This window comes from Anabrus simplex, chromosome 13 (genome assembly GCF_040414725.1).
Source record: "Anabrus simplex isolate iqAnaSimp1 chromosome 13, ASM4041472v1, whole genome shotgun sequence".
NCBI lineage: Eukaryota > Metazoa > Arthropoda > Insecta > Orthoptera > Tettigoniidae > Anabrus > Anabrus simplex.
The window spans coordinates 34,544,721-34,569,410 of record NC_090277.1 but is presented as its reverse complement, the minus strand read 5'-3'; the positions used below and the strand labels follow the sequence as shown (position 1 = coordinate 34,569,410).

Below are 24,690 nucleotides of genomic sequence, written 5' to 3'. Positions count from 1 at the left end.
CTTATATATGTACAGTATTGTTTACGTAGCGTAAACTTGTCAAAGATAGAGAGATAAGTGATAACATGAAACAGTAATGACAAAAAATAAATTATATACAATTATAATATAGTGAAAAACTTACGTATTTATCTAGACTGCCGATGTTAAGTCTGTTGTCACCAAACACTATTTCAGGACTGTGGTCATGGAAAGTTTGTGGTGAGCCACGTTGTGCGTGGAGAGGGGAGGGCAGGACAGGGAGGGGCCTAGTAGAATGATGTGGATCTCTCCTATTGGATGATAAAATCGGGTAGACTATAGAGTGGAGAGGGGGGGGGGGGGGGGAGATGTAGGGCGGAGCGGCTGGAGCGCTGTGGAACTTTCCATAAACATTGGAGGGGGGGGGAGAGATGTTATTGACCTATTTTATGTTAATTGTACCTGTATGTAATATGGATGAATGTAATTATTATAATTTTTTAATTATTTATAATAGGTGAATGAAGTACGGAACGGTATTATTATTATTATTATTATTATGAAAAAAGCAATTCACCTTCCGTCAACATTGGAGAGGGGAGAGAAGTTATTGACCTTTTCCATGCGAATGTACCTTTATGTAATATGGATGAATGCAAATTAATAATTTTTAATTGAATAAAGTAAGGGACGTTATTATTATTATTATTATAATTATTATTTACGATAGAAGCAATTTAAGAAGTAGGTGTTGTCAGATATTATGCGAGTAGAGCAAATAGGGGGGAATTATTTAAATGTGGAATATTATTATTATTATTATTATTATTATTTACGATAGAAGCAATTTAAGGAGTAGGTGTTGTTAGATATTATGTGAGTAGAGCGAATAGGGGGGAATTATTTAAATGTGTATGCTCATTCAGGTTATTGGCATTAGTATTTTTTGCGACGTAAATTTTTATTGCTTCTTTTATATTCAAAGATTTACTTTTATTTTCGAAGTGTAAAATTTTTAGATAAGTGTTGATGTCTGTGAAATGGTGTGAACAGTCGTAGATGTGCTCCCCGAAGGCTGAATGCCGATTATATCTGATCGCGTTTTTGTGTTCTTTGTATCTTGTATGGAAATTACGTTTTGTTTGACCTATGTATGTGGCATTGCAGTTAGGTTCTTGGCACTTGAGTTCATACACTCCTGACTTTGAGAAAGGGTCCTTTTCGTTTAAGTTGCACCTGCTGAAGTGTCTCTGTAGTGTGTTATTCGTTCGAAAAGCTACTTTTAAACCTTGTTTCTTGAAAATGTTAGCTACTTTGTATGTGTTATTGTTAACATAGTTGAGAACCACGTAGTTTTCTTTGTCGTGTGTGGTGCTTTCCCAGCGACTTTTCTTATGTTTATTTAAAAGTTTATCCACTGTGCCTGGAGGATGGTTGTTTTCTTTCGCGATTTGTTTAATTATTTGCATTTCTTCATTGAAATCTGTTGTGCTCATTGGTATGGAAATAGCTCTATGTATCATTGTATTCAGTCCTGCTATTTTGTGTGTGTATGGGTGGTTCGAGTTGTTGTCAATAGTGTGTGACGTCTGAGTGGGCTTTCTGTATACCTTGTAAGATAGGTTGTCATTATTCCTGTTGATTGTGATGTCTAAATAGTTTATTTTCTTGTTATTTTCTGGTTCCATTGTGAAGCTGATGGATTTGTGTAAAGAATTTAGAGTGTTTAATAACTGGTCTGCATTAGTGACGTCATTATCATATATGCATATGACGTCATCCACAAATCTGCTCCAATGTAAGATTCCTTTTGAAGGCTGGCCCATTAAGAACATGTTTTCGAAGTTATTGAGAAAAATGTTTGCTATTATACCTGATAACGGTGAGCCCATGGCTAGCCCTTCTGTTTGGCAATAGATTTTGTCGTTAAATGCAAAGCAATTTTGGTATATGATAATGACGTCACTAATGCAGACCAGTTATTAAACACTCTAAATTCTTTACACAAATCCATCAGCTTCACAATGGAACCAGAAAATAACAAGAAAATAAACTATTTAGACATCACAATCAACAGGAATAATGACAACCTATCTTACAAGGTATACAGAAAGCCCACTCAGACGTCACACACTATTGACAACAACTCGAACCACCCATACACACACAAAATAGCAGGACTGAATACAATGATACATAGAGCTATTTCCATACCAATGAGCACAACAGATTTCAATGAAGAAATGCAAATAATTAAACAAATCGCGAAAGAAAACAACCATCCTCCAGGCACAGTGGATAAACTTTTAAATAAACATAAGAAAAGTCGCCGGGAAAGCACCACACACGACAAAGAAAACTACGTGGTTCTCAACTATGTTAACAATAACACATACAAAGTAGCTAACATTTTCAAGAAACAAGGTTTAAAAGTAGCTTTTCGAACGAATAACACACTACAGAGACACTTCAGCAGGTGCAACTTAAACGAAAAGGACCCTTTCTCAAAGTCAGGAGTGTATGAACTCAAGTGCCAAGAACCTAACTGCAATGCCACATACATAGGTCAAACAAAACGTAATTTCCATACAAGATACAAAGAACACAAAAACGCGATCAGATATAATCGGCATTCAGCCTTCGGGGAGCACATCTACGACTGTTCACACCATTTCACAGACATCAACACTGATCTAAAAATTTTACACTTCGAAAATAAAAGTAAATCTTTGAATATAAAAGAAGCAATAGAAATTTACGTCGCAAAAAATACTAATGCCAATAACCTGAATGAGCATACACATTTAAATAATTCCCCCCTATTCGCTCTACTCACATAATATCTAACAACACCTACTTCTTAAATTGCTTCTATCGTAAATAATAATAATAATAATAATATTCCACATTTAAATAATTCCCCCCTATTTGCTCTACTCGCATAATATCTGACAACACCTACTCCTTAAATTGCTTCTATCGTAAATAATAATAATAATAATAATAATAATAATAATAATAATAATAATAATAATAATGTCCCTTACTTTATTCAATTAAAAATTATTAATTTGCATTCATCCATATTACATAAAGGTACATTCGCATGGAAAAGGTCAATAACTTCTCTCCCCTCTCCAATGTTGACGGAAGGTGAATTGCTTTTTTCATAATAATAATAATAATAATAATAATAATAATAATAATACCGTTCTGTACTTCATTCACCTATTATAAATAATTAAAAAATTATAATAATTACATTCATCCATATTACATACAGGTACAATTAACATAAAATAGGTCAATAACATCTCTCCCCCCCCCCCTCCAATGTTGATGGAAAGTTCCACAGCACTCCAGCCGCTCCGCCCTACATCTCCCCCCCCTCTCCACTCTATAGTCTACCCGATTTTATCATCCAATAGGAGAGATCCACATCGTTCTACTAGGCCCCTCCCTGTCCTGCCCTCCCCTCTCCACGCACAATGTGGCTCACCACAAACTTTCCATGACCACAGTCCTGAAATAGTGTTTGGTGACAACAGACTTAACATCGGCAGTCTAGATAAATACGTAAGTTTTTCACTATATTATAATTGTATATAATTTATTTTTTGTCATTACTGTTTCATGTTATCACTTATCTCTCTATCTTTGACAAGTTTACGCTACGTAAACAATACTGTACATATATAAGCTTATTTTAAGTGATTTGATAGAATCTGAGGATGTTCTTGTAGAACGAAACATGTCATTCTTTGTATGTTAGTGTGTGTTTTACAGATATGCTTTTAGTGTTTTAATTTACATTGTATTTGCTATGTGTTTGACAGACTGAAAAGCCTTTGCTACATTTAACTAAGTCAACACTGGAAAACATGGCTTCATTTTTAACAAAGCTGACAAAGGCAATGCAACAGTTATCATGGATAAAAAAGTATATATTGAAAAAACAAAAAACTTTTGCAGAGACAGCTCATTTTCCATAATCAAAAAAGACCCCACCCAAAAAATTCAAAAACTACTTAAACAAACTCTTAAAAACACTCATTTTATTTACCGAACAGGAAAAATCCAAACTCATACAAATGAACCCAGGACTCCCCACTGCTAAAGCTCTTCCCAAAATACACAAAACCGGAGTTCTCATCTGCCCAATTATCAACTATAGACCAAGCCCCTTATACAAAATATCACAATTCATCCAATGTTTCTTAAGAAAAAATTATCAATTTTTATCCAAAAAATCTATTCAAAACACATCAGAGCTGGTAGAAAAACTTCACACGTTCAATTTGCAACCTGATCACTCTATCCACTCTTTCGATATTGTAAACATGTACCCAAGCATACAAGTATCAAAATTAATTCCGATAATTATAAACAATTTAAACAAAAACAGCCACTTAAGCAAACTAGAGATACAAGACTTCATCACAGTATTAAAACTAATCCTCAATTATAACTTTTTCACTTTCGACAATGTCATATATTAACAAGATGGTTTGGTTATGGGGTCACCGGCCTCAGGTATCTTAGCAGAAATATACCTGGATTTCCTCGAATACACCAAAATTGACAATGAATTTGAAAACATTCTCTTTTGGGCCAGATATGTTGACGATGTCTTTGTAATCATGAATGAGAAATCAATTAACGCATCCACCACCCTCTTAAGACTCAACACTGTTGATCCTCATATCAAATTCACACTAGAATCTGAATCAAATCTAAAAATCAACTTTCTAGATTTAACCATCACTAGAAACTCAGATTCTTTCAGTTATAAAATATTCAGAAAACCCAATCAAACAGCCTCCACCATTCGCCAAGATTCAGTGCACCCCCTGTCCCACAAACGAGCCACATACAACAGCCTAGCTCACCGAGCCTTCAGCATACCTATGTCCAAGAAAGATCTAAAGAACGAACTCAACACAATCCACGGAATCACAAAATTTAACGGCTTCAGTAACCATTTTATAGAAAGGATAATCAATAAACATAAATATTGCCCAAAAACTACCCTAAAAAAAAGAAACAACTAAACCTCTAACATTTTCCACCTTCACGTTCAACAATGATATCTACAAATTAACCAATATCTTTAAGAAACAAGGCATTAAAATAGCCTTCAAAACCAACTATAAGAACATGAACGTTTTACACAATACTTCACACATCAACAGGACCAGCAGTTTTTTAAAATCAGGAGTTTATAAGATCAAATGTAACACCTGTGGAAAAACCTACATCGGGCAAACTGGTAGAAACTTCAATATCAGATACCACGAGCACACTAACGCAATAAAATACAACAAGTTTTCAGCCATCGGCCAACACATGCAAGATTATAACCATAATTTCACCAATATCGAACAAGACATGGACATCCTCGTATTAGCAAACAAGGGCCCTTTACTCGACATAATGGAAAATTACTACATACATCTAGACAAATACTTTAACACCAGTCACAATCTCCATGAAATCTCAGAGAAACCCAACATACTCTTCGATCTATTTATCACTTTCCTCAGAAACAATAATGCAGCCAACCAAAACTCAATCCTAAATTTAATCAAAGGTACTTTTCCGAGACAATTGCCCTTTCTCCCGCACCCTTCAGCCCCACCTTGAGCCCTCTTCCCCTCCTAAACCACCTCCACTCTTCCTAAGCCATATATAATTTTATGTGTGTCATTTCACATTGCATTCTTCATTATAAGGACTTACTGTTTACCATGATTATATACTTTTTACAACACTAAGCCCCCTTTTATACTTTGTTCCAAACCTCTTATGTATATTCCTTGTATATTTATTAGCTATTACTCACCTGTCCCATACTAACATCTCTTTTCATTTACCACATTCACTTGTTATTCCATAATCTTACTGTTAAAATTAATATGTTCTTAGGATTTTGTCAAGAGTGATCTTTGCTTTGATGTGGCTGATGATGACCCCTAGATGGGTCAAAACTAGTTAAAACCATGTAATTTTAAAATATTGTGAATATATTGTGTACTGAATAGGTGGAAACCTTTACTGTATTGTTACTCATATGTTATTCTCAGTTCAATACGGACCAACAACATGAAATTTATAACCCTTAATATATAAAATGTCTCGTGTGGTGTAAAACTACAGGCAGATCGTTTATAAATGGTGAAAACAAAAAGGGACCCAACACAGTACATGAGGGATGCCAGAATATAAACTAGATCATTTTAGAGAAATTTTGCTTGTCAAATACTACATGCTGAGCCCACCCTTTCAAGAACGCTTCAAAGCAAGAGAGAGAGCAGATAGAGATATGCCTATTATATGTAATTTAGTCAGAAGGACGTCATGATGAACTCTATCAAATGCCTTGCTTAAATCAAATAGTACCAGAAGTGTTAGTTCCTCTCTGTCCATTGCAAACTTCATATAATCGGCGACTTTGAGAAGTGCCATACTGCTATGGCCTGTTCGAAAACCAGACTGAAACGTGTTATGAATAGAATGGGTATTTAAATACGAAGTGAGTTGTTGGTAAAAATCCTTTCTAATGCTTTACCTAATATTGACAATATACTGATTGGTCTGAAATCATCAAATTTTTGAGGAGAACGAACTTTAGGAAATGGTCGGATATTGGCCATTTTCCATATAGCTGGAAAGACACCTGATTGTAAACAGAAATTATACAGGTGAGCTATGACCGGAGTGATATATCCAAAGGACGGAATGTGAGATACCATATGGTCCAACAGCCTTAGTATTCATGCTCTTAAGTACCTTGACTACATCCTCAGGGTAAATGTACAAAAAGTGAAAGAGATGATGTTGAGGTTCATTTGTGTTAATGTAACTATGAATAATTTCAGATATTCTGTGAGAATTGTTCACTGGATAAATTTCTAAGAAAGAATCGTATTGCAATTCTGCTGGTATGAATGAGGAAGCAAGTTGTGAATTTTTCTTAGCAATACCTAGTGATTTTATAGTTCCCCATAGAGCATAAGGAGTTGATCTCTTACTGAACAAACAATGCATGTGTTTGACTTTGGCATCTTGGATTGCGAGTTTGGTTTTATTACTCAAAATATGAAAGGTTTCAAAGTCTTCATGTTTCCTTGTTTTAATGTGCTTTTCTTTTTTTTTTTTGCCTTGTCCCACACAGAGATTAATTTCTTAACTGCAGACATTATCCACGGGTTAGGTGAAAGTTTGGCTCGAAGTACTTTTAATGGGGCATGCCTGTCGTACAACGCAAAATTAAACTATTAAATTTGGTGACTTTATCATCGATATTATGCTGAGAAAAAACTTCATACCAGGGAGCTGAAATCATGTCTTTTCAAAAATCTTCAGCATTAAAACCGCAGAAATCTCTAAATGTGATCCACTTTCTTTCATATTAGGGTGTTGATATCAAGAGGACAGCATAGATTATATCATGTCCAGAAAATCCACTCGCTGGCATCTGCCCAAATTTCACAAGGGTATCATTACAATTTTAAGCTGTGGTATCGAGATTAAAATGACAATATTCAGTGTGGTATGTATCATCAAATGATATTCTAGTCAAATTCCATTAGTTAAGTACGTCAGCGATTACTACAGTTTCCAAGGACGCCGATCCAAAATGCCCTTTCATATCACATGCAAGTGTAATATATTTACAATGAAGAACATAATTATACATCACCTCTACAAACGACTCCATGAAACCAATTTTGGGAGGACGGTAGATGCATGAAAATAATACTTTACCCACAGCCAATTCAAGTTTGAGGAAAATGTACTCTGGCTTACGACAATATTCTGCAGGGGAGGTGTGAAATATTTTGTATTTTATGTTGCTCACTGCGTACACACCTATTCCACCTGCTTCTCTCTTGCACAATCTCTTGTTTCTACAAAAATTCAAGCCAGGAATGTTAATCTCAGAGAACAGTATGGACTCCTTGATAAATGTCTCACTTACAGCAATAACATTAATATTTGAATCAACAAATCATTCAAAGAACTCACCACAATGTATCTGGAATGAAACAGGTGTGGCCTTAATTAAGGTATAGCACCAAAATTTGACTGGTGTAAAAATATAAAACCACAGAAAACCATCTTCAGGACTGCTGACAGCGGGGTTCAAACCCTTTGATATTGTGGTTGTAGCATAATAAAAATAATCAGAAGTACACCACACAAGGAACAGTCAACCTGAGCTCATTAAGACGATTAAAATGAGGAGGCTGGGATATATAGTCACATTATGAGGACTCCTGAAGAGAACAGCCTGTTACAAGTAATATTTCGAGGAAAATATTTAGGCATAGGAGGACCTGGCAGATGGTGTACATCTTGGATCAACATTGTAAAGAAATGGATTGGAGCTCTTTAACACATGACAAAAGGAAGATAGCTGTACTTGTAGCCTAAATCCAGTTAGGATAACGAAGCAGTAGCACTGATTGAACCAGCTGCCACATGCCATCCAGTGAAGGGGCTTTGAACAATGCTATCTGCTATACATTACCTACCATTAAATCTTGAACTAAATGAAAATAATGAAAGGAGGTCATCAAAATATTAGATAACTTGAAATTTGTTCACCTGTGTTTGTCCTGGCTCTGCCAACTCTGATTTGGTTTCTTCATTCAAGTGCATGTCATCTTAATATTAATATTTTAGGCACATTCTTGAGACACATCTTGCAATTTATTTTCATATGAGTGGGCTTAACAATTCATTGTTTCTAAGTAAATGAGTCAGCTTCAAATGTTCATTACTGTTTTTTAGAAAATGTCAATGTCGAGGATCATTAAAATCATGAAAACAAAGAGACCTTCAGGAGTGAAAAATGTCCTGTTTGAATGCTCAGGGATATTTCTGACATGAAGAGCAATCACACAACATAAAACCTTCTAAAATAACACTGAACTATCAGTAAAATGTAGATATACTGAAAAATATTCTGCTCATCATAAACAATTGAATTCTTAAATATTCAGAACTTAAAATTTATCACTATTATCATTCACATCCTGTACTGGAAAGAGCTCAGCAAGAAATATGTATCCTCTATATCTCCTGTTGTCTGCAAAGTCATCAGCCTGAAGTCAGGGAGGATAATCAACAGCTCTACCATCAGCTGCTATAGAGAGGTAGGTGCCACTGAGGAGGCAATCTAAGAAAATGAAGAGTGAGGTAGTTCTACATTGCTTTCCTCTCCTAGTCAGACACTGCCATTAAATAACAATCTCTCATGTTAACTGAAATGTACTCCAGGACCAACCATATGAATAACTCATAACTTATGAGACTTTCATATTGTCAGAGTCAGGGATAAGACTGAGACACAAAATACAAGTGACAAACTTGTTCAGGGTCAATCCAGAAGACGTCAAGCATTAAGCATGCAGTATTCCACCAGAGGGGATTAAGGCAGGCCGCCTCATATTAAATTTGGAAAGGAAGTCACCAAGGACATAAGCCCTAAATATCATGAACCATACAAAGAATTATTCCTGTAAGTTATCTGAACCACAACAAGCTAGAATAACATACAGGTGCTGTATGCCTAACATCAGCGCCCCTTGCAGAGGCGGCCATGTTTTGAGTTAGAGTACGAACATAAGGAGATTGTGCTTGGTAAGTGGACTTCAAATGTTTAACAGAAGTGAGAAGAGAGATGGTCAAATTCCAGGCTGCCAGCTCTATATTCAGCATACGGCTGCACTAATCAGTGTAAATAGACAAAGAATACATTTTATTTATTACTGAATTATAACTGAGATTTGTTTTTGTAATTTCTGTTTGTAATTATACCCATTTTAATGTTTACACTGAGATAGTGTTGGGAGTCACGGTAATTACTTGACTCCAGTTCTGATTTCCTATAAAGAACAAGGAATTAACTTAATGTGTTTTGAGGATGAAGAGAGACAAATAGAGTACTAAATAGACTCTCCCTTATAACAACATGCACATGATAACTGGCAAAAAGAACACAACCTTATGTTAGTTCACAATCTAAGGTACAGTTGTCACAATGTATTTGAAACAGGAACAATGGAGTTGGATAAAGCCTGAATGTGAACATGATCGTAGAGCATGACAGTATCATAAACGTCTTCAACAGGCTCGTAGGGAATCTGCATTGCCTTACACGACAGTAGAATGGTGGTAGAAGCCTTTAACGTGTAATGCCAAAATGCTGCAGACATGTGTCAGCCAGATCGTATTAGTGCCAGTGAAGAAGAAACAATACGATTTGTGAGCTAGCCCGAGACACCGGGTTAGGGATTATGACTGTGCTTCACATTTGAAGGAACACCTGGGCATGATAAAAATTGCATCATGATAGGTTCAGCATGATTTGACGGAAATGCAGAAATGGTTACAATATAACATTGCTCGTAACTACTTGGAGTGCTATAATTGTGAAGTGCAGGCTTTCCTATGCCATATAATTATGCTGGATGAGAAATGGGGCAAATTGTATGACACACAATCGACATGCCAATCGAATGAATGTCATCAATATGGATAACCACAAAGGTCGAATTTCGTCAGAAGTCCAGCCATGTGAAATTTACGGTTATTCTCGGGTATGACTGTGGTGGTGGTATCCTAACACATTCTGTTCCTCCACAGCAGACTGTCAATGTGCGGTATTACTGTTCATTTCAGGAACACAAGTTGTAACCTGTTTTGAGAAAGAAGTGTCAACAGTTTCTACAGGACCCATACATCATTTTGCATGACAAGGCTTACAGAAAGAACAGTGCAAACTATGGCTGATTCGTTAGGTCAATGGAGCTGGGAACTGCTGCACCATCCAACATAATATTTGAACTTTGAGCCCCTGTAACTCTCACATGATTCCTAAGATGAAGGAACCACTCGGGGCCATCGCTTTGGGACTGCTCCAGAGATTCATTGGCAGTAGACCACTATAAACACAAAAGGTGTGGCTATAGGTACCCTATGAACCCCACATCACAGACAATGGGCAGTACACAATGCTGGTGATTAGCCTGATGGACAGTAAATCTTGGTATAAGAAGTATCTCTTTTGTATGAGTTGTGATTAAATAGTTGCCATTCATAAAGTTCTAAACCCAGAATACATCCAAGAACTTTATTTTTACAAGTTGCTTTACAGTGCTCGAACACATATAGGTCTCATGGCAATAATAGGATAGGAAAGGGCTAGGAGTGGAAAGGAAGCAACCTTGGCCTTAATTAAGGTATAGCTCCAGCATTTGCCAGGTATAAAATGGAAAACCATGAAGAACTTTCCTCAGAGCCATTGACAGTGGGGTGAAATCCCACTGATTTTCTGAATGGAGCATAATAAACATAGGAAAGTACTCGACACAAAGAACTTTCGACCTGAGCTCATCAAGGCGATTAAAATGAGGTGGCTGGAATATGTGGGTCACGTTACGAGGACTAACAAAAAGAACAGTCTGCTACAAGTAATATATGAAGGAAAAAGGTTTAGGCAAATGAAGATCTGGCAGAAGATGAACATCAAGGACCGACAATTGGATGAAATGGGTTGGAGCTATTCAACACAAGACAAAAGGAATATAGCTACCCTCATAGCCTAAATATGCTTAGGATAAGGTAGCAGTAGCAGTGATGATACCAGCTGCAAAGCACTGGCAGGGCATTGAACAATAATAGTTGCTATACATTACCTTGCATTAAATTTGATGATGTGTACTGTTTCAGGGCACCTAACATCTAGGTCGTGGGTCCCTAATGGTACGAGATGAACAAAATAAAAATTACAATTTCAAAATGTATCCCCTGACTAGAATCCAAAACAGATAATGGTGAAAAAATGAGAGTGAAAAAATGGATCCAATACAAAATGCCTTAATTTTTGGGTTGATACTTATCACAGGGGTTCAAATACATATCACTGGCCCCTCACAATGGTACTAATCACTGGCAAATGAAAACCATGGTGTTCCTCCCATACTGGTGAAAATCACAGTTAAGGTAGACTCATTGTTTTTCTTGCATGATGGTAATAATAACAGGTAATGAAAACCCATGGGATGTCACAAACAACGGCACCTCTCACGGGCAACATCAACCCAGGGTACTACTCACAAGCATGCAGACCCAAGGTGTTCCTCACATGGTGGGAATAAACACTAGTGCCAGCCAATCTTGTGGTGTTCCTCACATTTTTGGTACTAATCTCAAGCAACATAAACCTTCGGTGCATCACACATTATGGTAATGCCCACATGCAACACAAATTCAGGGTGTTCCTCACATAATGGTATTACTCTCAGGTAAAGCATAACCATGGTTTCCTCAAATAGTAGTACTACTCACAGGCGGCAGCCAAACCTGTGGTGTTCTTCACATAGTGGTACTTATCACAGACAATGTAGATCCGTGGTATTTGTCACAAAGTGGTACTACTCATATGTAACACCATGGAACCAACCAGTTGAATGTACACGATTACACCCATTACAAACAAAGCCCTCACATAAATTTACTGTTCCTATGTAATGCAGACCCATGGTTCTCCTATCAAAGTGGTACTAGTCACAATAAACGCTGACCCATGGTGTTTTGCAGGTAATGGTACTAATCACAAGTAGTCTGATGGTTCTAATTTCATCATCTATTCATTGCCCATTTTAATCACCTCTTATGACAGGCAGGTAATGTGGGTGTAGTCTTTGTTCATGTCCCCCTACCACAGAGGGTAGAAAAGAGAGAAGAAAGAGAAAAGACGGGATCCGATGCTATAAAAATATGAAGTACCTGACAAAGAAGGACAAGGGCCATAATGGGTGTGAACATAAAAGACTCCCTAGGCATCAAATCCTCTAAAACAAGTCAGGGTTGGAAAAGAACAAGAGTTGTCCATGGTAGGTCTGACAGGATAGGTGAAAGTAAGAGCCTGACACAATTAAGTGGATGCAACACAAGTACACAGCTAAGGGCCCCATGGTCGCTAACCTACGCTCTCAAGTTGAGAGAGGTCCTGGGACAACTCTTCATCACCTCTTACAACAGTCAAGGGATACTGTGGGTGTATTCTTCATCTGCACCCCACACCCACAGGGAGTAGCATAAAATTTGAACTACTTGAGGATATATAACAATTATTTCAAAAGACTGGCAATCTCACTATAAATGCCATAATGCCCCTTTAAAATGAGGAGTCGTTCATTGAAATCTCTTCAGCAGATTTCTCACAATTTGCATAGTGAGAAATAAGGTCATCAAAATATTAGATTACTTCAAATGTGATCACCTGTGTTTGTTCCGGCTCTGGCAACTCTGATTTAGCTTCTTCCTTCAAATGCATCTTGTCTGATGTAAGTACATAGTTGTTCTGTGGAAGAGGTAATATATTAGGCACATTCTTCATTCACATAAGGAAATTTAGTTACATAAGAATGGGCTTAACAACTCATTATTTCCTAGTAAATGAGTCAGTTTCTGTTTCAATTCTTCATTATCGTTTTTTTAGAAAATTTCCACGTTGAGGATTCTGAAAGACATGGCAACAAAAAGACCTCCAGAGATGGAAAAATGTCCTGTTTGAACACTGAGGGATAGTTTTGAAGTGTGGAGCAATTATATAATATAAAACTTCAAAAATAATACTGAAAAATCTGGAAAAATGTATAGACATACCAAAAAATATTCTGCTCATCAGAAAGGAACCAATTCTGAAATATTCGGAACTTCAAAATGTATCGCTGTCATTTTTTATCTGCTATACCAGCAAATACTGCTCAGCATGAAATATGCATCATCCATATCTCACCTTGTCTGTGAAGTGCTCTGCCTGAGGGTAGGGAGAATCCTCAACAGCTCTACCATCAGATGTCATAGAGAGCTAGGTGTCACTGAGGAGGCAAACTACGGAAATGAAGAGAGTGGTAGTTTTCCATTGCTTTCCCTTCCCAGCTAGATAGTGCCGCTTCATACCAGTCTTTTTTAAAGATATGAACTTCATTAACGTTTCCATATTGAATTGAGGTTAATGATAAGATATCTATTAGGTTCAACCTTTTCAATGCTAATTAGGTACGTGTTTATGTTACAAATACCTTTTATTCAAGTTTGGGACCGGTTTCAACATATATAATGTCATCATCAGACATATGGTGTGAATAGTCAGTTACAGATTGTGTCTTTGCTTATATATTGTGATCATTTTATGGCTGATGATGACATTATATATGTTGAAACCGGTCCCAAACTTGAATACAAGGTATTTGTAACATAAACACGTACCTAATTAGTATTGAAAATGTTGAACCTAATAGATATCTTATCGTTCATACCAGTCTCTCATGTTCTATGAAATGTACATATAGACCAACCATACGAACGTCAATTTCACACCATTTCATACACGATGTGGCTGTATTAGGAATGGTGTTACAACCACTGCTCATATCTCAGTCACTTTCAAATTGTCAGAGTCAAGGATAAGACTCAGACACAAAAGTGACAAACATTTCATGGGCCAAGCTAGAAGACATCAGGCATTAAACACTCACAAGGGAACATCGGCAATGACTAAGTCGCCGATCGCGATGAAACTTGGAAAACACATTGAGGTACACGTATAAAAAGATGTCGGCATCAATTTTGGGTGCCAACATTCATTAGGGCGTTAACTAAGGGGCCTAAAAGTTGCGACATTTCAAATTCTGCGCGATCAGCGATGAATACCTGCTGGCCAATGATACTAAGCCGGCACACTGCGTGCCTGGAGACACGCCTCCGCACTTCTTCCCCTCCCCACTCCAACTGGTTCGCCACCGCACGTTTCCCTTCTCCCCGCGCTGCCGTCTTGCTAACTGTCGAAGAGAACCGGTGCTACACTTTGCGTACTCTATCAGCCTTCCTCATATCTCTCCTTTGTAATTTCCACAATGTATTAGTCAGTTTACGTTTTCTGAAATGTTTATGAAAACGTTTGCACCGAGCGAACTGGCCGTGCGGTTAGAGGGGCGCGGCTGTGAGCTTGCATCCGGGAGATAGTGGGTTCGAATCCCACTGTCGGCAGCCCTGAAGATCGTTTTCCATAGTTTGCCATTTTTAAACCAGGCAAATACTGGGGTTGTACCTTAATTAAGGCCATGGCCGCTTCTTTCCAACTCCTAGGCCTTTCCTATCCCATCGTCGACATAAGACCTATCTGTGTCGGTGCGACGTAAAGCAATTGGCAAAAAAATGTATGGTGCCTGTTGTTAATTGTGTTTTGTTTCTGTTTTCTTTTTACTATTTTCTAATGTTTCGAATAGACCAAAGATTGTTTTTGTTTACTATCGGTTATTGACGGGAAGTTTGCCCGATGCAATGTATACAAAGTCATGTATTGTGCTGCCTTGTAATTGTGTGTTGTTGTACCAGTTCGTACAATAGCCATTTAACATTTTGCGTATGTAACTGCCATTATACCCAGAAGACTGTAGTGCGATACTTCAATATCGGTACTTGTTGAATACATAGACCTTCGTCAGCTATAACCCAATAGTACAGGTAAAGTAAGTCTACAGGTCTGCCTGTGATTACTGTATATCTACTGCATATATAAATGCACATTTTTTTTATTTTTCAAGGCTTTTCTTATTACGTCAAACTTGACTACATTCCATGTCATACTCATCAAAGTTGTCTATGCATTAAATTTATTTATATTAGACAACCATTGCTGCAATTGAAATGTGTTGTGCCTGTCACTGCACAACATAAATAAATCGTTCAATACAAGCACAATTAAAACATTCTACCTATAGGCCTATTCCTTATACCACAGTACGCGATGTCATTTCGTTATGACACAACTGATAGCGTACACGAAATTGGTGAGGGAAGGGGACATAAAAAGAAGATTTGTACCTATAACCAGGTTTTGATATCCCGAGGTACCGAATCCCATTACATTTATTGAGATCCTCTACACGGGCAAATTTCTTTACATAAAAAGGTACCTATTTAACGTTGTTTAAAGGTGGGAGATTTATTTAGTGGTGAGTGATTTAAGTTAATTAATTCCATATGTATGTCCACTCTACAGGACACTACCAACAGCTTTAAGGCATTTTAGAAGTAAATAATAATTTAAGCGTAGGAAGGACGCGGTACCCCATCCCACGTTTGACCACACCCGGTGGTACTTAACTCGGAGTTGTACCTACGAATGTGACAACTCACCGGAATTAGCAAAAATGAAAATATAACATTTGAATAAAATATGGGTATATTAGTTTAGGTTATTTGTTATCATTACGTGTGATACGGAACGTTATTTAAAGGATTTCAATAACTATAGTACGATAAGAAGCAAAGTATACAGCCGGTCCCGTTCAACAGCTAAGCAGCTGGCAAGCGCGGGGGGAAGGGAAACGTGCCGTGGCGAACCACTTGGTGTGGGGTGGGGAGGAGGTGCAGAGGCGTGTCTCCAGGCACGCAGTGTGCCGGCTTAGTATCATTGGCCAGCAAGTATTCATTGCTGATCGTGCGGAATTTGAAATCTTGCAAATTTTAGGCCCCTTAGTTAACGCCGCAATGAATGTTGGCACACAAAATTGATGCTGACATCATTTTTACGTGTACCTCAATGTGTTTTCCAAGTTTCATCGCAATCGGCGATTTAACCATTGCCGATGTTCCATTGTCAGTATCTCACCAGAGGGGATTAGCGCAGGCCGTCTCATATGAAATTTGGAAAGGAAGTCATCAAGGACATAAGCCCTAAACCTCATGAACCATACAAACAATTATTCCTATAAGTTATCTGAACCAAACCGAGCTACAATAACAGAGAGGACTGTATCCCTGGTATCAGCACTCCCTATGGAGCCATAAGAACATAATGTTACAAATATAAAACTCCATCCGTTTCATTACTTTGATTTATTTCAGGATGGCCTAATAAATGCACACACACACAAACAAAACTTAACACAAACAATTTTAACCAGTTATGAATGGCCACACACTAACTACCAGTCTGTTTACAAATCTCTCTTCTGTATACACACCCAGGAGTCCCGGCCAGTCACTGCCTGGGAACATCTATAATCTTTACTTTCACTTTCGCCCAAGTCCAGCCACCTCATACAGCCACTGTGCGTAGACAGCTGGGTTTGAACACAGTGCCCCTAGTTATACAACACACGACGTCTGTTCGTCGGTTTGACTCCAATGATAGCCCAGTACTTCAAACAATCACCTGAAGTGAGCAATAATCAGCAACAACTCAGCAGTATCCAACAGTAGGACGATACTCATGACAGTGAATATTAACCCAAGTCCAATTATCCTCACACTCATGATAACTGCATCCATCGCTGAATTACGGCGATCCCCAATCTACAGAAGTACGCGCACGCACGCACGCACGCACGCACACACACACACGCACACACACACACACACAGTACTCTAAGGCAGTACACAATCTTCTGTCCCGTACGCCGTCTCCCATGCAGCTACTCACTGAAACTTCCACACCACAACAACAGCTCCCGGATTCGGTAGCTGACGTCATGTATTCCTCTCAGAACGTGGTAAAGGTGTTTCCACGTCCTCTGGAGCTTGAAAGAAAAGCATTTCTTCCTTACGGTATTATATAGCCATACTAGGTAGCCCTCGTGATTTCCCGTGATGTCCACTCGTTGGTTGTGCCGCACCTTCACCCGGTCGCTCTATGTTAGAAATCTTCTTGATAGCGGCACTCACCTCCCATGGTCTCGTCAGGTCCGGATAGTACCTATCCGTCGGGGTAGGATGGTCCTCAGGCTGGTCGAACCCCAAATCCACCGGAAGTCACAGCTCTTTTACAGACGGCATCCCCGCTGGAGAGGATCCCGTGGCCTCGTGCACTACTGACTGGTAAGCCAGGGGGACCAGAGGAAGATGACGATCCCCGTCCCTCTGCGATTCTATCCAGGCGTCACGGCTGCACTTTCTTTCGAACCCCACGGTGATCAGTTTGCTGGAAACTTCATGCTCGACCTCCCTCCTGGAACAGAACTCGCAGTCTTCTGGACAAGGTCCACGGGACAGAGTGTCAACCTGCGGAACATGATTTATCTCACGTGGACCCTCGTCGACATTTCTTTGTCCGTCACCCATCTCCTTCTGGCCATCCCCGGTCTTCTTCTGGTCGTCCTCCATATTCTCCTGGCCATCTTCCGTCTCCTCCTGGTCGCCCTCCATCTTATTCTGGTCGTCTTCAACCTCCATTCGGCCACCTTCCGTCCTCGCCTGATGGTTTTTCGACTTCATTTGGCCATATTTCATCATCTTAAGGACATCCTCCGTCTCATCCTGGCCACCTTCGATCTTCTTCTCACCATCTTCTGTCTTCTCTTGGACATCGTCTTCCAACTTCCTCTGAACGTCTATTATTTCCTTTATCATCTTCTGATGGCTTTCAACTATCCTCTTCTGGCTTTCTACCATCATCTTATAGCCTTATTCTAACTTTTCCATTGTCCCTTTCTGGCCTTCTTCTGTCTCCTTTCACCCGTCTTTCATCTCATTTTGATAGTCTTCCATCTTTCCCTCCATCTTCTTTTGATTTTCTTCCACATTCTCCTTCATCCTCTTCAGCATATCGAAGAGCGCATTTAACTGTGCTTCCTTTTTCGTGTGGCCTCTGGTCTCAACTGGCATGCAGTAATTAACAAAAGATGAAAAAGAGATTTATACGCCGACGTTCTGGAATGTTTCCAATAGCGGCCTAAACCTGCAGTACCTGGTCCGCTGATTCACGCTGATTACAATGATGCATCACACATTGGGCCTATTCTAACTTCAGACAACATTTATTTCGAATATAAAACTCCATCTGTTTCATTACTATAATTTATTTCCGGATGACCTAATAAATGCACACACACATATTCAAACACAAGTAATTCTAACCAGTTATGAACGGCCACACTAATAATTAAGATCTATTCACAAATCTCTCGTCTGAACACTTGATCTTGTACAGACAATTACACAAGGAATTGATTTTACCAGATTTGATCATGATTTTATCACCAATTATGAAGCGATTTCTTTGTACAGCGAATACACTGTTTATATTGCAGGCAGTGTGGTAAAATGTATCACTAAATCAATTAAACGTCAGGAATATTTGCACAATTTGCAGTGCATGAGCATTGATAAAACATGTGGATTGGTGCAGTGTAATGAGACTCGATGAAATATATCCTCCTCTCAATATCATGGTTGAGCTGCACACTATGGAGGAATTGATACATTTATTATTTTTTGTCTTCGACATTCCATTTTCCCTACAGGTGTCAGCTCAAAAGACCTACAACAGGCAACAATTATTATTATTATTTCTTGTATTTTAGTCTACATTGGACCACAGTAAACAACTGACTTGCTGGTTAGGCCTCTTTTCTTCTCCCAGAAATTCATTATCATTTTGCTGTGGTTCCTGTGCCTCTCCACTGACCACACATTCCTGGACTTTTCATTTTGCTTTTCCTGCACCCTGCTTGCAACATATCTCTATTAAAGATTTATTTTGGACTGATGCCAAATTCCTCCATGTCTTTTCTTGTTTCTTCTGCCCATTTACTAGTTGCATTTAATTTGATGATGTAGTTAAAGATTTTCTTTGTTAGTTGACCCACATTCATTCTGGTGAGGGGTCAATGAAACTTCAGTCTTCTCTTATGTATGGTGTCTGTGATCATCTCTCCCTGTCTGTATAGATCTTCATTTCTCCTATTCCTCCATGTACGACCCTTTAATTTTCAGCTCTTCAGATATTATTACTCTAAATGGCTAAATTTAGATGAGAAGAAACATTACTTGATGCTTGTTCTAAAAGAAAGACTTTTTTAATGGGGCTCCTTGATCAAAAATCAATATCATGGAAGTGATCTAAAGTGAACCAACACACAAACAAGATACTAGCATGTTTGCGTATCATGTAATAAAGGCAAAGTATTCTGTACTGCATAAAGAATGAAGTTATCTTCCGAACCACTTCAGGGAATGCTGCCAATAGTGGCACACACGGACACCATGCTAATGCAATTGTTATCTATGAGCACATTAGGAAAGGTCCTGTAAAAGGATCTCATACATACATACATGGTCATTATAGGCTGTTATTCTTTTCGGTGCTCAATCTGCAAGCCTATGCGAATTTAGGAATTGCCACCATACTACCCTATTTTTAACTAGTTCGGTGGCAGCTCAGTTCTATATCTCTTATCCATAAATTGTTAGAAACTTAGTCTAACCATCTTTGCCTTGGGCTGCCTATACTCCTCTCGCCCTCCATAACAGAGTCCATTATACTACCAGGTACCCTATTCTCATCCATTTGCCTCACATGACCCCATCACCAAAACCAGTTCATTCTTACAGCGCCATGCATTGAGTTCAATAATAACATAGCCCTTATTTTGCTCATTCTAAGTAGCCTCCAGACATTGTTCCCATCTGTTTGTACCAGCAATCATTTTCACTAATGTCATGTCTGTTACTTCTAACTAATGAATAAGATATATTAAGTCCACCCAGCATTCACTCCCATAAAGCAAAGTTGGTCTGAAAACAGACCAATGTGAAGATAGCTTTGTCTGCGAGCTGACTTCCTTCTTACTAAACACTGTTGACTGCATCTGCAAATTCATTGCATTAGACTTACAGCACCTTGATTCAAGTACTGTGCTACAAGCCTGGAAACATACATTCTAAATATTTGAAATTATCTGCCTGTTCCAACTTTGCATCTCCAATCTGCTGACATTCAATTCTCTTCAATTTCTTACCTACTGACATCAATTTAGTCTTAGAAAGGCTAATTTTCATAACATACTCATTGCACCTACTTTCTAGTTTTCAGATAACAGACTGCAGGCCTTTGGCAGAATCTGCCATTAAGACAAAGTTAACAGCATAGGCTAGACTGCTTTTTACAATTCCACCTGACCGAATTCCTCCCTGGCACTTTATACCTTTCAGCAGATGAACCATGCAAACTATGAACAAGAAAGGTGAAGGATTACAGCCATGTCTAACCCCAATTAGTACAGTGAACCAAAAACTCTTTCAACCATCAATTCTTACTGCAGGCCAATTGCCAACATTGCCTGGCAATTGCCAATTGCCTTTAATAGATTTTAATAATCTACCCTTAGTTTTACACATGAACAACCTGCATATGTGGAAACTTATCAGAAAGGAGAAGAAGAATCACATAGTGCCCCAGTCTGGGGAACATCTTTTTGCTTGGTAGTATGCCATGTGGCTTCTCTAGCTCTACGAAGAATAACTGTCTATTCCTCCCATAGCTTTATTTAATTACCTGGAGCATACTGAAAATCTGATCCTGACAGCCCCTTTGTGATCTGAAACTGCACTGAGTTTTATTCAACTTCTTCTCAACCACTGATCTCATCCTCCTTTCTAAGATGCCAGAGAACACCTTGCCTGGTATAATAATCAATGATATACCTTGATAGTTGTTGCAATTCTTCCTGTCCCTTGTTTATAGATATGTGCTATTACAGGTTTTGTCCAATCTGAAGGTACCTTACTAATACTCCATGACAATATTATTACAACATGAAGCCATTTCATCCATACCATCTCAATATACCTCACCCATGGCTCCCTTCTTTCTATATCCAGAACTTGTTTACTGACCACTGAATGAAACTTTTTACTAATCATACCATGTACATTTGTCTAATTTCCTTATCCTGGAGATTTTCTAGCCCTATTCATCTGCAGATTTCACTTTCCTTATCCTAGCCCTAGAGATACTTAGTCCACTACAGATCACACAGAGATCTGTATCATCAAAAAATGCCTGGAATTCCAGCAAACTCCTAACAGACATCCTGAATTCAAAGTCGGTTATGATTTAGTCTGTTATGGATCTGATGCCCCTACCACCTCATGTGTAGCAGTAAATAGCCTTATGATGCTTCCCATTCCTATTACTCCAATGCTCTAGGATTAAGAGGCATGAACGCTTGCAACCACATGGCCTACAACATGAATGACGAGGTAGGCCCGCATTTGGCTAATGCTCAGTTGTCTTTCTATAATCTACTCAATTTGTAACAGATGGCTCTTGACTTAAGATTTTTGTATACTGGAAGGATGAGCTGAGGGTATGTCAAAGTTTTCTCCTGTTTGACCTTCATACCACATGAATAATGTGACTCGGAAATATTTTAAATTACTTTCGTGCCAGTAGTCAGTATGGCAACTAGCAACACACACGTTTCTGAACACGAGGAGTTAGTGAAGTTAATCAATAGTGTTTTAGATAGTGATTTAGAAGATAGTGTACATGAAGGAATTAGAAGATAATTTATATGAGGAAGTGTCAAGAGGTAAATAGTGTTAATGAGTCAAGAAATGTATATATCACTGGTGACTCAGTGAGTGATGCGCCACACCTCCACAATTAAAACATGTGAAACAGGATAATAGAAGATACTAATTCTGTCATTCACCCCTTCAAAGCACACTGTGGTGTTTCTGTGCATTTATTTCAGAAATATGCTGCTACAGCTCCATCAGAGAACTCTGTCTTTTTAGTCTATATGGACCCTTTATTTTCTTTAATTGCTAAAGAGAACAAATAATTATGTTTTGAAGTAACTTCCAGATGAGAATAGGAAAAAGCGAAAAGAACAAGAAATAGTTTAACACAACGGAGGATGAAATAAAAGCGTACTTTGTTTTGTGTATCCTGATGTCTCAGGTATGGAAACCGTGTATCCAGTCATACTGGAGTTAAGATGGGTGTATAGAAATTAATCTTTTCAGAAATAATGAACAAGGAAAGATATCTTCTGATTTCTTGTTTCCTACACTTCACTGATGACGTTTCAGGTGATGTTACTGACAAACTGAGAATAATTAGGTCAATAATTGTGCCGATACATAGTTAAATACCACAACTACTACCGTAACGGCCAGCCCAAAATACAAACTAGCAGTTATACTACTGCCCCAGTTCATAAATAACAAGTGGAAGCACAATCAAACACAATACACTCCACACAAACAACAAGAAAGCAAGAAAATCTTGCATTAACAAGTGGAGAGGTGTCATGACAAACCGTGGATATTTAAGACCAACCACTGTACTGGCTATCAGAACACATACCGTAAAATGAATGAAAGAAAGAGCACCTTTACTTAAAGAAAATGAGTAAATTTTAATTGATAAAATCAAAGATAAATCAATAACATCATCCTTGTAACAAAAGTAGACCATAAATAATCTAACAATCTTTAAGAAAAGGAGAAATCAGATATCAACTAATTGTGAGCCGCTCACTTAAAATATACAAATAAAATGAACAAATACTACGTTTCTGATAACATGATGATCGTAGAGGAATACCAGATTAGCATACCTTGGTCACTTAGAAAGAACACTATTCAACCTTTTCAAGTTACTTCGGTGTAATCCGGTGAGTTTCCCCAAGAGTCCGACGCCAAATACATACGTCAACGTAAAATGAAACCCAAACTGTCCCAAGGACAGAATTAGCAACCCCGAGAAAGGGGGAAGATTAATTAAATAACATAAAGGGTTGAGTCAAAATAACCAAAATACAACAGTAGTAAGGGCCATAACCATAAAGGCACAAATCAACACCAAGAAAACATAGGAAACGATCGTCGAATAATTAACACCAGAACATTGGTGTAGTCATGGCAACGTAAACAAACTAGGAATGCCACAAACGACAAATTCACATAATACAATATAAGGTCGTTACCAAAAGGCAAAAGCCGCTAAACCAAAATTAATAAAGGGAAAATATAACCACAATGAGAAATTAAAAGCTGAAATGAAACTTCGGACTTCTTGATGAAAACACACATAGGCGTGAAACCGTAGATAGGATACATTTAACTTCTTACCAAATTAATGATGATAATAATAATATAAATATAATTTGATGTTACCAAGGTAGAAATCATTTTCTAACGTTCAGCACATTTAGTATGAAACAAACACAATATAACAATTGAATCCCGAGAATGGTGATAGGTAAAACAAACTAAAGAAAATGCCGAGAAACACTGAAGTCGAAACTTGAGAGAATTAAGTTGCACCAATATCCATTATAATTTGATTTCCGATGTCAACAGTCCAGATTTTGAAGGTCACTTCCAAAGTAAATGGTAAGGAACTTACATTTTCCTGCAGACTGAAAGGGACGCGTTAGCTCCCGGATACAATACTCATGACGTTAGTTATCATAAGGATGCAAATAAAATCCAAATTAGGAGGACGATTACAGAAGATGTAAGGGTGAGAATGCACCGTTTCAATGGAAATTTAACCCACATCCATGGTTTGGGCTAAAATCCAGCCCCAGAGAAGACACCAAGCACGCCTTCATTCCATCTTCATCAAGCGACCCAACGTTAATGGCGGGCAACAACAGACTCAGCTTCCGCCAACAAGCAACGCGAAGTACGGTGGGGAGGAAAGTCAGCGAGCCACGGAAGAAACTCGCCCAACACCTGGCCCAACACCAGACTAAGAGATAACGATGGGATATAACTCCAGGGACAGAGAAGATCCAATTACAGTTAGGGGCATAAGTCGCACAGGAAATAAAATTAAAACCAAGTTGGAATAAAAATCTGAAGTGATACTAATTTCAATGGCAGTTTAGCCAAGCCAAAAAGGTGGTG

The 24,690-nt window shown here is 38.2% G+C and overlaps 1 protein-coding gene across 2 annotated transcripts in view; it reads right to left on the bottom strand.

Moving 5' to 3' along the window:
* The window catches only part of LOC136884652 (zinc finger and SCAN domain-containing protein 31), a 58,567-nt gene that overhangs the window by 18,680 nt on the left and 15,197 nt on the right, over window positions 1-24,690 (bottom strand). Inside the window, exon 3 of one of the 2 annotated variants that reach the window (XM_067156890.2) lies at window positions 13,256-13,336. The exons of the other annotated variant lie outside the window; for it this stretch is intronic. Coding sequence (XP_067012991.2) covers window positions 13,256-13,336 — 81 coding nt within the window. The remainder of the gene's footprint in view (window positions 1-13,255; window positions 13,337-24,690) is intronic. 2 annotated transcript variants of the gene reach the window in all.